The sequence below is a fragment of the Haliotis cracherodii genome, unplaced genomic scaffold, assembly GCF_022045235.1.
Source record: "Haliotis cracherodii isolate W230 unplaced genomic scaffold, xgHalCrac1.p SCAF_7, whole genome shotgun sequence".
In the NCBI taxonomy this organism is placed as follows: Eukaryota; Metazoa; Mollusca; class Gastropoda; order Lepetellida; family Haliotidae; genus Haliotis; species Haliotis cracherodii.
In genome coordinates, this window is record NW_027266330.1 from 38,235,001 (window position 1) to 38,248,677 (window position 13,677).

Genomic DNA, 13,677 nt, shown 5'->3' on the forward strand with positions numbered 1-13,677 from the left:
GGACACATGGTGTGTAGTCTGTGCAGAGCTATGGGAGGCATATTACCTTAAACGATCGATCGTCACGCTGAACAACTGCGTTCGATTCCCCTTATGGTGTAAAGCCCTTTTCTTTTGTCCTCCATCGTGATTTTGATGGGATATGATTAGCACCACTCACTCACTCCAGTGAGTTTCGGAGCCTTGGGCAATTCCAAATAAGTCACTACAAGTAGTAAAACTATCTAACTTTGACTTGATATGTGTTCGCTTATCACACATGCAGTCCCAACTACCTAATATGTGAGGGTAGCTGTAATGTATGTGCTTGTAGTGCGACTGGTCTTCCTCAAGAGACTATTAAAACATTTCTTTGACTGAGGGAAGACACTCGATTATGTTCGTAACAGAGCAGAGATTGATGTGTTCAACATAACGCCTAGATCATTCAACTCATAATTGTATAACCAAATATCAAACATAAGGTTTGAATGTAATTGTTTATTCTGGAAATCGCTGTCACGTGTTGATAAGGATCATACGAATACGAATATATTCGATATTAAAGTTTGTACATGGATGTTACAAAACAAAGTATAATGGACAGTGACTGACAAAGTTTTAATGCGAACACTATCATCACCCTCCATATACATCAAATAAAAATATCTGTATCTATTTTTCAATCTGTTTTACACATCAATGTTGAACACCGTTGATACATATATTCAGCTCTCTGAGCGTCTTGGTCCCTTCATATCTCAACGACCGACTAGATCGCCAGAAGGTACTTCAGATCATGTAAACGCCAAAGTAAAACCAATCCGTAACTGAGCTTAATTTCGATACTCCTGATAAGTCAACACGAAGTTGATCCCCAGCATTGAGCTCCAGTATTCCATGGATGTCACTAGATAACAAGCCATCCCCGTCAATAAATCTCATCCCATAGCTATTCTCGTTAACTACGTTCTTAAGTGCGATATTCTCCTCTTGTGTCTCTGCATTATAGTGGACTATGAGGTGATAGAAGTCAGTCTCTTTGTCATCGTGACGATATGCTTCAGTGTTAAATGTAACATGGCTGTACACGACATAAACACCGGCTGCAGGGACTATGATGCTCCCGTTCTCATACTGCATTCCGTTGTACAAGACTTGTCTCTCTGGCCCGACCATAGTTTGTGCGGCCCATCCTCTTGCAGGAGTGAGTTTATAGGGATGCTCTGAAGAATTAATTTTAATTTTGCACATTCCTAATTTTTGTGAATGCATTTGAATATGTAAAACGTAAATAAGATGTCGATGTAAATCTATAAACCACGTTTCGTGTTTAGCACGATACCTATAGCCGATATGATATTGTCATATTTGGGAACCTGGTTAATTTATTTCTGAGATCAATTTTTTTTCGACCAATGTGTGATGTCAGCAGTGAGAACGAATTCACAGGAAAGTATTACATATGACCATATGGTGTTTATAACGTAGTACGTGGCTGTCGTTGTATTTCCATGTGGTGCAACATCATATGATGACAGGTCCTTACCTTTGCCAAGGTCAGTGATGTTCAGCCCCGAGTAGAATGCAACAGGTTTCAGTTGGCTGTAAAGATGCGAGGCTATGTGCTCTCTCCCTACATCTGTAACAAATTAAAACTCCATAGAAAAATCGACCCGTGAAGATCCGGGATGGAATAAATCTTCAGTAACCATTGATTGCCTTAAAAGGCGACTATGCTTGTCGTGAGAGGCGACTAACGGGATCGGGTGGTCAGGCTTGCTAATTATAACTTTGTTGATGCATGTCATTGATCCCAATCGCGTAGATCGATGTTCATGATATCAGTCACTGGATTGTCTGGTCCAGACTCGATTATTTACAGACCGCCTTCATATAGCTGGAATATTGCTGAGACCGGCGTTTAACACCAAACCAACCAAAGTAAAATCGCACTAATGCATAAGGAACATGTGCAATGAATACAATTTTTATTGAAAACTGCAATTGTGCATAACTAATTTGGACATCAACATGTCTAGGAATAGAAAGAATGTGTACAAATATGACGTGCTAGGTGTTAAACTATATTTAACTTACCATTATTTTTCTTCGTGTTCCTGTCTGGCAATTTTCGTTGGCATTCCGTGTATGCCTACAATAATAGAGATACTAGTAAGTTTTGACGTTTTGCATTTTCGAGGTGTGTCTCATTTGAATGTTGTTTAGATCAAGTTATATTCTTCTTTCATGCATTATACTATCAATATCCCGATATACAACTTCATTGTTTTAAAAATATGATTTACACTTCTTAACCTGAAAGAAAATGTGATATACCAGGTTAACCATATTACAGAAAATATCGGCGCCTCCTCCCGTCTATTCAGTTATATCATTATCATCATTTCCAAGAATAAAAGTTGTACATTGGTACTACTGCAATTAAATGTTATGAATTAAAACATATCTAAAAGTTTGAACGGACCTTGTCAATGTCTTCCTTCATATTCTGAGAGGAGGAGGAAAGCTGAATATGTGGTTGCTGATCAGCCAGTCGTGACACCATTTGACAAATAACTGCAATTCCTGCAGCTATGTTCAAAATGAATATGGAAGCAACACCAATTTTCAAAAGCGTCTCCATACTGTAGTCGATCAGTCTGAAGCATAAACAAACTACAATTAAATATCGCCCAAATCAATTTCCGATTCCGAACTTTTGGGAAGCGAAGGAATTATCAGACACTTGTAATTATATTCTCTGTTAATGCAGGTACGCGGACTACCTTGAGCGCGATATGATGTATAAAAGTGCCTTCCTTGACACCAAACACACTACAACAGTTTTAACATATCTGTCATATCTGCCATGACAGACAGTCTGATCAGACACGTATAATGATACCAAACACATTACAACAGTTTTTACAGATATGGCACGTGTACAAACGTTTACCCTATACATATCATACATACATCACACACAGACACACACTGCTGCATGCATACATTACATACTCACAGACATACATACAGACGCACGCACCCACACCCTCACACACACATATTAGTTATTAGGTACATTAAAACAACAATTGGACACAAACTTGTGTACATGTACAGATAGCAAAGTGAATCTTATTAAACATACTTCGTAAGACAAACTTAATCAACTCCTGTTCCTAATATTAAGAATTTTAACCTTACATGTACCTTTCACGTCCGCTCACTACCGTGACGAATTTGTTTTGATAGCAATATATAGGCTTGCCTCGCGAAGTAATACATTGAATCAATACAAAACATAGTTCCCGTGCATGACCATGCTGCGGTATGTTAGAAATATTATTACTATCAATCCAGAGTGTATTACAACGTGTATGTTCACGTTCCTCATCATTTTGTGTATTTGATGCCTTTGTTGTTGTTGTTTTTTAAAGAAAAATGCATCCAGTGATTGTGATAGTGGTTTGGACAAGGGGTAGGCCAGGGGCTTCCCCGGGAATACAAGCGCTAGGTGTTTCCGAGTAAGCCAGATAACTCTCCAAAGAAAGTAGGGCATTTTCTATAATAGCGGACAATTACAGAAAAACAAAGGTGTATTGACCAGGTGTGACGTCACAATCAACTTGACGTGAACGCGGTGCATTGTAAGGGTGCAAACAATCAAAACGACGAGAGGGGTTTGTAGATACATGTAGATACGGGGCTATTTTGTAAATTGTATATCACTGACCGAAAGTATCTAAATAAAACGCAATAGTTTCATTTGTTAGGTCATCGTGACAACGGTTGAATAATGTGACCCGGTTTCTGTATAGTTTCATATATATTGCTGACTTTTTTAATAAATACTCATTAAGAGTAGCCGTCTTATATACTTACGTACTCGAGATATTCCACCTTCTCTCACAGCATGTGTGACCAGGAAGCGTCCCCTGGCAACGTCCTCCACCAATAACACACCTGTTGACTGAATGTTCACCAGGAGTACAAGTATTGCCTTATATGGATGTCACTAACAGTGTCTCACTTTCGAGGAATGGTGACATATATGCTGTCTATAGAATTTACTCGGTATTTATAGGACTACGCTATGCATGCGCATTGATATACAGTCATGTGAAATCGATATCCTTTGTAAAGAAATGTAGGGAAAGCATAACAGTGTTGAAAACCTGTATTGATGAGCTCTTTTACCTTCGCTTGCAACACAAGTAAGCGGAAAAAAAATATTTCTGGTCATGCACTGGTAACATATTCCATATGCATACACCTGTGAATTTAATTCATGTATTGAAAAAACGTCATTAAATTTTATAATATAATGGAGAAGATCAATTTACTCAAGGGTATGTGAAGGTTATTTTATGAAAACACACTGCGACAGCAGTCACCTTATCACCACTCAAACACGGAGTCACGCCTTGTTAGTACACATTTGCTTTTGTAGTCTAAAGTCTGGCCCAGCGTTAACACAAATACTTTCTATCTGAAACACACTGCTTTACTGTGTCTCCGTTTCTTTAGTTTACATCCAGAATCCAGGTACAAATTAATAACTAAGAAGTTTTACATACATCCGATACAACTATCAAACAATGTAAATGAGATCTGTTTTCATTTTGTTTGGGAAATGGCACTGAGTCAGGATGGGAGAACATGTTAGGTTATTCTGTACTTCCTCAATAATTACTCCATTCTTGCAAGATGAGATCACGTGTATCTAAAGTTGTCTATAGTTATGTCAGGAAAGTGTACTCTATAGCGCGTTGACGTCAGCTATAAACTTGTATGCTCTATTCGTTATCATCCGACCTTTAACGACTGGCATACGAACACCGAATTACTATGTTTGTTGCATTGTGTCACGCTAAATTATGTGATATATTGAAATACTGCAACATACGATTACTTAATACCTAAACGGCAATTTTAAAAGTATCATTGTTGTCCATGTAACGGGGTACGTTATAAACAGATATCCAACGTTGCGGACCCGACCGTGTAATACACTAGATCAGGGTTGAACAGATATAAAAAAACACACTGGTCCTTGTTACAGATATGTTTTATTTGAAGAAAGTTTAAGATTGTCGTCAACAATTGAAACGGCTGTTAATCCAAGACAATGTCCATACCAAAGACAAGACACGTTTAAAATCAAAATCTCCTAACTATGTCTCACGAACTATCTGGCGAGTTTGGGCGATAAAATTATTTTTCAATCATGCTAAATATATATATGAATTAGATATAATCTACTTCTTACACACACACATGTATGTATAGCATAACACATTGAAATTGTTGCTTAAAGTTCACTGGAAATTATTTAACGATATGTGCAACGCATCTTAATGACTAGTGAAGTGGTAATAGGTTTTATCAACCAAGTATGTTTAATTGATTAAGATGACAGTAGAGAAACTGTGAAATACATTACATTACATAACATACTGATGGTCAAACTTGTCGAATCTCATAAACCGAAGTTTCACATTCGTTTCAAATGCTGACATATTTAAAAGCTAAATCATACACACAAATAATAATTTATTTGAAATATTCTGTCTAACAATACATGTATTATATTGTAGAAGATATATAAATGATATAAAATTTAATGTGCTTGACACGAAGCAAGGAGGGACATCTAACGACGAAGTATGAATAAAGAGTCGGCTTATAGCCAGTTTGACATACATTCGTGTATGCACACACGCCGAACTCAATTATATGTAGGACATTTGCTGGTAGACAGACATTAAAGGTATCATTTGCCTCGGAATGCATTATTAGCTTCCAAAGTGTAATTGTTCTTGCCTTTTTACAAACTACTCACACACAATTATTCACATTTGTGTTTGTGTCAGGGTATTAATTGCGACACAAAGCTTGATGGTTTCAAATTGTTAACAATGTGCCATTTTCGTGTATTCCCAGAATCCATTTATAATGTATACATCACATGCACATGTTCATTAAACCTCCTTAGCCTCGACAACTGTAAAATTGCCAGTAGGGAACCATCACAACAGGTATACTCCAAAATAATGCCAGTCCCTGTCATGTCTCAGTGGATTCATCCCTGATACTTTCACCATCAGCTGATCACCAGCGTCCAGCTGCAACAATCCATGAACATCACTGGAGTACTCCAGACTTGCTCCATCAATGATGCTGTTTTTGTTCTCGCTGATGACATTCCTCAATACTGTTTCTGCCTCTTGCATCAGTGCACTGTACCGTGTTATATTATGATGAAAATCAGACTCAGCATCGTCATGATTATTTCTTTCTGTGTAAAACTTGATGTGACTGTATAAGACATACACTCCAGTGGCGGGCACTGTGATGCTGCCATTCTTATACTTCATCCCGTTGTACAAAAGTTGTCTCCCAGGTCCGACAAAAGGTACCCAGTTTCTTAATGGTGTGTCTGTTAGGGTGCCATCTAAAGAATCAATATCAAAATGAGCAGAAAATATGAATAATAGATTTGTACAAACCTGACTATCCAATGGTTCTGGCCATGGAGTAATCTGGTAAAGAAAGTAATTATAGAGAAACGTTCCAAATATATCTGACAGTGTCAATCTTAAAGTGATACCTGATCCGACTGAATTTCTCCTTGTTTGCTGTATACTGTATAATTAATATATATATATATATATCTTCTATTTACACTCTATCTACACCGTTTTTGTAATATTCAATCTTTAATTCAAAATATGAAGTTAGTTTACCATCAGTATGACTAAAGTCTAGTCCCGGAAAGTAGGCTATAGGCTTTAATAAATTGAGAAATTCTGCTGATATGGTCGGTCTTTCTGCATCTGTAACAAATTCAAGAGAATTTTTTTCACAAACAGGGAGCGTGTCATTAAAATATGTTATCTTCACATTAATATCATTCCCACATGTACAACCTGTACAGCATTCTCTATAATGAAAACAGTTATCATTGCAACAGAACGTTTAACATTCTGGTGAACGTGTTTCTCGTTTTTCATTTTGGTGTATTCAACGCACTTGTCCGTGTAAGACTGGGGATAGCCATGGTTGTCACGTGTTCCATGTATATCTGCAACACATGACAGAATGGATAACAGTGTGATGTGCAGAATAAATAACAATAGACCAACAGTCCAGACACATGTACATGTACGTTACTGTTTATTCATTCCTTCTATTTATCATTTTCCTCCTCTCCAATAGTACAATATTCATGAAATGTTATGAGTGAAACATACATACATGTACTTACATTGTCGATTTGTTCCTTTGTAAGCTGACCTTGTGATTGCTTTTCGGTTTGTCGTGACACCATTTGACAAATAACTGCAATTACTACAGCCATGTTCAAAATAAATATGGAAGCAAATCCAACTTTCATACGTTTGTTCATAATGAATGCTAGACTATAGCATCACATGCTCCTGTCTGAAACAAACAACAAGCCAATTAGAAACCTAATCGACTCCTGATTTGTCGGAAATGTTGCGGAATGGCGGACCTAGTAGACAGTTCCAGCTTGTATCCTCCTTGACCTGATTAATACAGGCATGTGGACAAATCTGAGGGTGCAATGATAACATTTTTTTAATATATGACGTGTGGTAACGTTTAATCATATACACACACGCGCGCACATACACTTCATAGGTGTGATTTACTGGTGTACAATAGCACATACATATAAAGATATTCACACATTAATGGCGCGACCGAAATTCTATTCCTATAGATTTTAATGTAATTGTCAGTGAGAAGTGCACTCCGTAGTATTCCGTCAGAGTTTACGTCATAACATAAATATAGGCTCGTGAAAATAACGTATGAACGTCAAAATGTGTCGGTCATAAGCTTATGAACGTCGATTTCGCGGTCATGTGACCAAACGCACATTACAAACCTCACGTAAACCTCACACTACACACAACCTCTCTCTATTACTGTAAGTATGTATGTATATATATATATATATATATATATATGCGCCCATAGTGTTATTGATGTGTACGTAATAAACAGAAAGAACAAAATATATATATATAATGGTCTGTTAACAAAATTAAATCCAATCGATAAGACACTCTAAATCAACGCATGTTGTCAATATTAACAAAGAAAAACCTTACATGTACTGCTCACTGCTCACTGCTCACTGCCGAGAAGTGTTGTTGCCCGGATAGTCAACACTAGCAAACACTTGGTGATATAGGAGAGGGACTTCCCCTTCATATCCAGCTGTCTCGATTGTGTCATTTTATATTGTGACCCGGCAGTATGTATCTTTAAATGAACATAAATCACGATTCTAAAACGAATGATAATTATTATCTTATCAACTGATGCATCTCTGTTATCGTTGTTTATGTAACTGAGACATACATAGTCATTATAATACGGTCGTGTCAAATGTCAGCCAGGACTTCCCCGGGAATATCAGGGTGCGCTTTAACTATACCTGGGAACATCTAACAGATTGTGACCCGGATATATTTATTCATTTAGTGAACATGTGTCACGACTGTGAAACGAATGACGATTATAATCCTATAATCTATCCAAGAGTCGCATCAATACATTCCACAATTCTGTAAGGTTTCAAATCCTTGAAAGTTCGTAAAAAAGAAGATGCATTTGTTTCTGTCTATCTCTCATTTACTGCGATCTCTGACTGCTACTATTCGGATTACGATAGTCTATTTGTTCTCTTTCTAATTTAAACTTGGACCGTTAAGCACCAACCATGGTTCTTCATATTCCATTAGCACACCCATCAAACAGTTACCAGCGCAATATTGTAAGATAATAATATGTCATGTAGATGAAATAATGAAACCCCTTTATTATTTTTAATAAAATGTCTGCCTTAGTAGCCATGTTGTAATAATATATTGTTTTCGATAGAACATAACCATATCCAGCTGAGCGACCAGCTTCTGAATGATAATCCTATAAATGTTGATGGGGGAACTGGTCGCCAGCTCGTCTATGTCTGTTGCTGAGCAGAGTTGTATGCCACAGGCGTGACAGAACCCAATGATTTCATATTCTTCCTATTACGCAAACCCATTTCAGCTCCATACTACACATTTGAAACTTTCCCCAAGTGGGAGTGTCTAGGATGTGCCTCATTTCATGTTTTCTTCCCTGTCAGGTTGACTCAACGTGGTGTTTCTCTAATGCTAAAGCAGCATCAAACATCACTCAGTCACACTATTAAATGGATTCATCAACAAGTATCAACCAAGATGATACATTAATTCATTTACTAAGTCAGGGGTTGATATCAGTATGGGTACCTCTCTTTAATAGCTGTGTTAAAATATGAGGAAACTTGCATTAGTAATAGCTTTAAGTACAGGCAGTTATGCTAGAGCATAAGACTAGTACGTCTATCGCATGTTGAGAAACCTCTCGTCTCAAAGCCCGTCTGACACGCTAGATATACACTGCACAAGATACACTGCACTATACAGGGGCAAGTTTGCCTCGCTCTCGCATAACCTGCAGGTGAGAGGCTCGCACAATAACAACGCGTGAATTCAGAGCCGCTAAGGCTGAGGTGATTGCAAAGCGTGCCAAGTCTTCCTGTGTGTCCGATTAGAGAAGTAGGACATTCTACTACAGCTTTTGGGTCAACATGACCGCGTGATTATATCGTATCGTAATATCCAAAAATGAGGTTAAATCCTTACTGTGTCTGTCTCTGACGGTCGCCCTATTCACCGCCACTGACGTGTTCTTGTTTTGTTCAGAGTCGAACAAATCTGGGGTTATATGTGATGTTGAATGCCCAACAGTGTTTGACTGTTAAATAACCAGAAGCAATATGTATTTAGATATTTATCAGTGTTTGGAAGCTACATTCTTTTTCTTAATCCAATTATTATAACTCGTCCGTTTATGATGTCGAGGTCAGTATTTGTAAAGTAGGTTTTAGGAGGTATGATAAATGCTGGAGAGATATATGACTAGAGCTGTGGTGTGTGGCGGTGAAGAGTCAGTGCGGGAGCAATTGGGTAGTTTTGTTTATGGAAGGTGAGGTGAGGTGAGGTGAAATGGGGTTTAACCTCGCATCCAAGATTATTGCACTTAAATAGCGACGTGCATGTGCTGTGTGTGTGTGTGGCTGCTTGTACTAGTCCGGATTGATGCCGATTTATAGTGCTACCACATTGAGATACCATGCCGCAGTTTAACATGGATACCTCACTCAGACACAGTATACTGACTCCGAGCCGACCAGTCTTTGTTTTAGCCCCTTAATGCCGAGCGCCAGACAGGGTAACAACAAGTACCATCTTTTAACGTCTTTTGGTATGACGCGGCTGGGGATCGATCCCCGGACCTTCCGCTCTCCGGTCGGACGCTCTACCATTAGACCACGGAGGCGGTCCGCTTATGGAAAGGGAATGGGCTCTTCGAAAACGGTTTTACCTCTATATAATCAAGTTCAAGTATCGTTTGTGTTTATTAACATTAAATATAATTCTTGACTGACCTTTGTGTTTCAATGCCAATACAAGAGACCAGTGTTACACAGGGATGATGGTCATTGTGACATACAATCAATATCTTAATGCTAAGAGAGAATGCTAAGAGAGAATGGTGAGACTCCAAGATCAAGTTCAAGCAGAGGCAAAACATTATGGCATGAAGGTTCAATTTCCAAATCTAAGGTCTACAGTAGTGATGTTATCAAGCAAACTGAAAAACTGGTGGTTTTCTGGTAACAGTTTGGAAATAGTATCTGCTCACAAGAACCTGGTTTTAATATGTGCCCCAAAGCTGTCAAAGAAGCATGCAAACCATGAGAAAAGACATTGAATATCTTAGTCAGATTTGGAATAACAGCTGAATTGAGCCTAACCTGCTTCTGTTGTTACAGAATATTCTCAGGAGTAAACACCAGCTCTACGAAGCTGTCAGTGGAGAACTTAGTAGTTGCCAGCCTTCGCTGACCACATGTGCAATGTAGTAAAGTCTTCGTTAAAGTTGTTACATATGGCCATCACCAGGTATCCCGAAACATGTTATGAATGTTAATAATACCAGCTTGATAATAATGAAAGGGAGACATGGCCCACACGTGAAAAACCGTTGATGAATATTTTAGGATTTGGTGTGGCATGGATTGGACAGGGAGTTGGAAATGACTCACTTTTCCTATGACAGATGTTAAAGACTATAATTTAACCTGCGATATATGTTTTTAAAGATATAAAATAGACCCCTTCGAGTGATCCTCATTAGGTGTGGGTGTGGTAACTATACGTTAGAAGCACACATGGGACGCTGAGCTGGCCCTATTAAAATAATAGGGAATGTAATTGTTGTCAAAGTAAAAAAAAGGTTATTACTAATGGATGATAGGGTTAATGTTTTGGTAGTGTGTGGAGACTACGGGAGATTCCATACTTACATCTAACAATGTTGTATGTGTAGCTGTATGTGTGATGTTTCTCCCCACAAGCCCAAATCACTCTCATTTTCAAATTTAGAACTGCAATTTTAAATAAAGTTCCTATTGGTTGTTGTTAAATTGTTAATTTTGAAGGAACGTGTGACGATCTTTTACGTCAACCCCTCGTGAATATATATAACTGCAGTAATGGACAACATCTATATCACGTCACATATATCAGGTTGAGTGTAAAGAGCGAACCTGTAGGCTACTGGCTACTGGCTACCCTATATTTAAGTAAATGGCATAAGGTAAGAGGAGTCGAGAACAGCTTATATAGATAATAATATTTTTCACTAATTACTTGTGTTAACATTGCAGCCTATAAATGATCTCAGAGAGGGGCCCTGGGAAATACACGTGGGCATGTGACGTTCTTGATTCTTTATCAAAATATTACAAAGTCGAACAAGAAACTCAGTCCTTGTCATGTTTCCCTATACCGTGTGCACCTTGCAGGTCGCCATGGACAAGTACAGTGCACAGATGCAGTGGTGTGTGACCGCTTGAATACATCAGCCATTAACTTCTACAAAATGGTAGGAGCAGATAATCTAGGGAAGAACAAGGAATATGTTTCCTTTGTGCTGAACAAAGACTATGAAATCTTCATGTGGGGAAAGGGGGAGGGGGTTGGTTTGACTGTGGGTATCTCTGACGTTAAGGTTTGCGTTCTTCATACAGAAAGACTGCGTCCTTTTATCAACACAGGTGCAATGTCAAAGGCTCATTTCTGATGTTCCCCGCATGTGAATCAGGGCCACAGTACACTGACACAATCAGGTGAATCAGGGCCACAGTACACTGACACAATCAGGTGAATCAGGGCCATAGTACACTGACACAATCAGGTGAATCAGGGGACACAGTTCACTGACACAATCAGGTGAATCAGGGCCACAGTACACTGACACAATCAGGTGAATCAGGGCCACAGTTCACTGACACAATCGGGTGAATCAGGGCTACAGTACACTGACACAACCAGGTGAATCAGGGCTACAGTACACTGACACAATCAGGTGAATCAGGACCACAGTACACTGACACAATCAGGTGAATCAGGGCCACAGTACACTGACACAATCAGGTGAATCAGGGCCACAGTTCACTGACACAATCGGGTGAATCAGGGCCATAGTACACTGACACAATCAGGTGAATCAGGGCCACAGTACACTGACACAATCATGTGAATCAGGACCACAGTACACTGACACAATCAGGTGAATCAGGGCCACAGTACACTGACACAATCAGGTGAATCAGGGCCACAGTTCACTGACACAATTGGGTGAATCAGGGCTACAGTACACTGACACAATCAGGTGAATCAGGGCTACAGTACACTGACACAATCAGGTGAATCAGGACCACAGTACACTGACACAATCAGGTGAGTCAGGGCCACAGTACACTGACACAATCAGGTGAATCAGGGCCACAGTTCACTGACACAATCGGGTGAATCAGGGCCATAGTACACTGACACAATCAGGTGAATCAAGGCCACAGTACACTGACACAATCAGGTGAATCAGGGCTACAGTACACTGACACAATCAGGTGAATCAGGGCCACAGTACACTGACACAATCAGGTGAATCAGGGCCATAGTACACTGACACAATCAGGTGAATCAGGGCCACAGTACACTGACACAATCAGGTGAATCAGGGCCACAGTACACTGACACAATCAGGTGAATCAGGACCACAGTACACTGACACAATCAGGTGAATCAGGACCACAGTACACTGACACAATCAGGTAAGTTAGGGCAACAGTACACTGATACCATCAGGTAAATTAGGGCAACAGGACTCTCACATAATCAGATGAATCAAAGCCACAGTACCACAATACACTGATAAAATCAGGTGAATCAGGGCCACATTACACTGACACAATGAGGGGAATCAGGGCTACCCAATACGCACGCCATGAAATGAATCAAGGCTAAATGTCCTGTGAGACAGGGCCATCAATTCCACTATTGCTTCATTTTGTTGTGGACCATTGTTTTCCAAAACTAATGATATGCTGATAATTTATAAAACATAAAAGTATATTATTTCAATATCGATAACTGTTTCTGGTTACCTCTGAACACCACATGTGTCAAACTAGAAAAACACCACACTTTACATCATCATATGTCAAACCGTTACATCAGACATTCATACTTTACTCCCAATCGTGTCAAATCAGTACAC

At 39.0% G+C, this 13,677-nt stretch overlaps 2 protein-coding genes across 5 annotated transcripts; both read right to left on the reverse strand.

Annotated features, from left to right (window-relative positions):
- Nucleotides 1-771: 771 nt before the first annotated feature.
- LOC139448385 (lymphotoxin-alpha-like) lies at nucleotides 772-3,947 on the reverse strand. Of its 2 annotated transcripts, none has more exons than XM_071229929.1 (5): nucleotides 3,868-3,947; nucleotides 2,468-2,642; nucleotides 2,080-2,134; nucleotides 1,529-1,621; nucleotides 772-1,205 (listed from the first exon to the last, which is right to left on the reverse strand). In XM_071229929.1, exons 2-5 carry the CDS (start codon nucleotides 2,624-2,626, stop codon nucleotides 772-774), a joined length of 741 nt encoding a protein of 246 aa, XP_071086030.1. In that variant the 5' UTR covers nucleotides 2,627-2,642; nucleotides 3,868-3,947. The 2 variants fall into 2 exon arrangements, with proteins under 2 accessions (XP_071086030.1, XP_071086029.1); XM_071229928.1 differs by lacking the exon at nucleotides 3,868-3,947 and adding an exon at nucleotides 3,196-3,216.
- Nucleotides 3,948-5,038: 1,091 nt separating this feature from the next.
- On the reverse strand, nucleotides 5,039-8,239 carry LOC139447479 (tumor necrosis factor-like). Of its 3 annotated transcripts, none has more exons than XM_071228872.1 (5): nucleotides 8,127-8,239; nucleotides 7,253-7,428; nucleotides 7,018-7,069; nucleotides 6,732-6,821; nucleotides 5,039-6,439 (listed from the first exon to the last, which is right to left on the reverse strand). In XM_071228872.1, the coding sequence occupies exons 2-5, from the start codon at nucleotides 7,391-7,393 to the stop codon at nucleotides 6,015-6,017; spliced, it is 708 nt and encodes a 235-aa protein (XP_071084973.1). In that variant the 5' UTR covers nucleotides 7,394-7,428; nucleotides 8,127-8,239; the 3' UTR covers nucleotides 5,039-6,014. The 3 variants fall into 3 exon arrangements, with proteins under 3 accessions (XP_071084973.1, XP_071084974.1, XP_071084975.1); XM_071228873.1 differs by having other exon boundaries at nucleotides 7,253-7,562; nucleotides 8,127-8,143; XM_071228874.1 differs by lacking the exon at nucleotides 6,732-6,821.
- Between the last annotated feature and the right edge of the window lie 5,438 nt (nucleotides 8,240-13,677).

Bases quoted from the DNA above. Each gene is read 5' to 3' on its own strand.
- LOC139448385 (XM_071229929.1), bottom strand. From the start codon at position 2,626: ATGGAGACGCTTTTGAAAATTGGTGTTGCTTCCATATTCATTTTGAAC. The intron at 2,135-2,467 runs GTCCGTTCAAAC...CTATTATTGTAG, and splicing joins TGAAGGAAGACATTGACAAG to GCATACACGGAATGCCAACG. The intron at 1,206-1,528 runs GTAAGGACCTGT...TTAATTCTTCAG, and splicing joins CATCACTGACCTTGGCAAAG to AGCATCCCTATAAACTCACT.
- LOC139447479 (XM_071228872.1), bottom strand. From the start codon at position 7,393: ATGAACAAACGTATGAAAGTTGGATTTGCTTCCATATTTATTTTGAAC. The intron at 6,822-7,017 runs GTGCGTTGAATA...AATTTGTTACAG, and splicing joins CCCCAGTCTTACACGGACAA to ATGCAGAAAGACCGACCATA. The intron at 6,440-6,731 runs GTAAACTAACTT...TTGATTCTTTAG, and splicing joins AGACTTTAGTCATACTGATG to ATGGCACCCTAACAGACACA.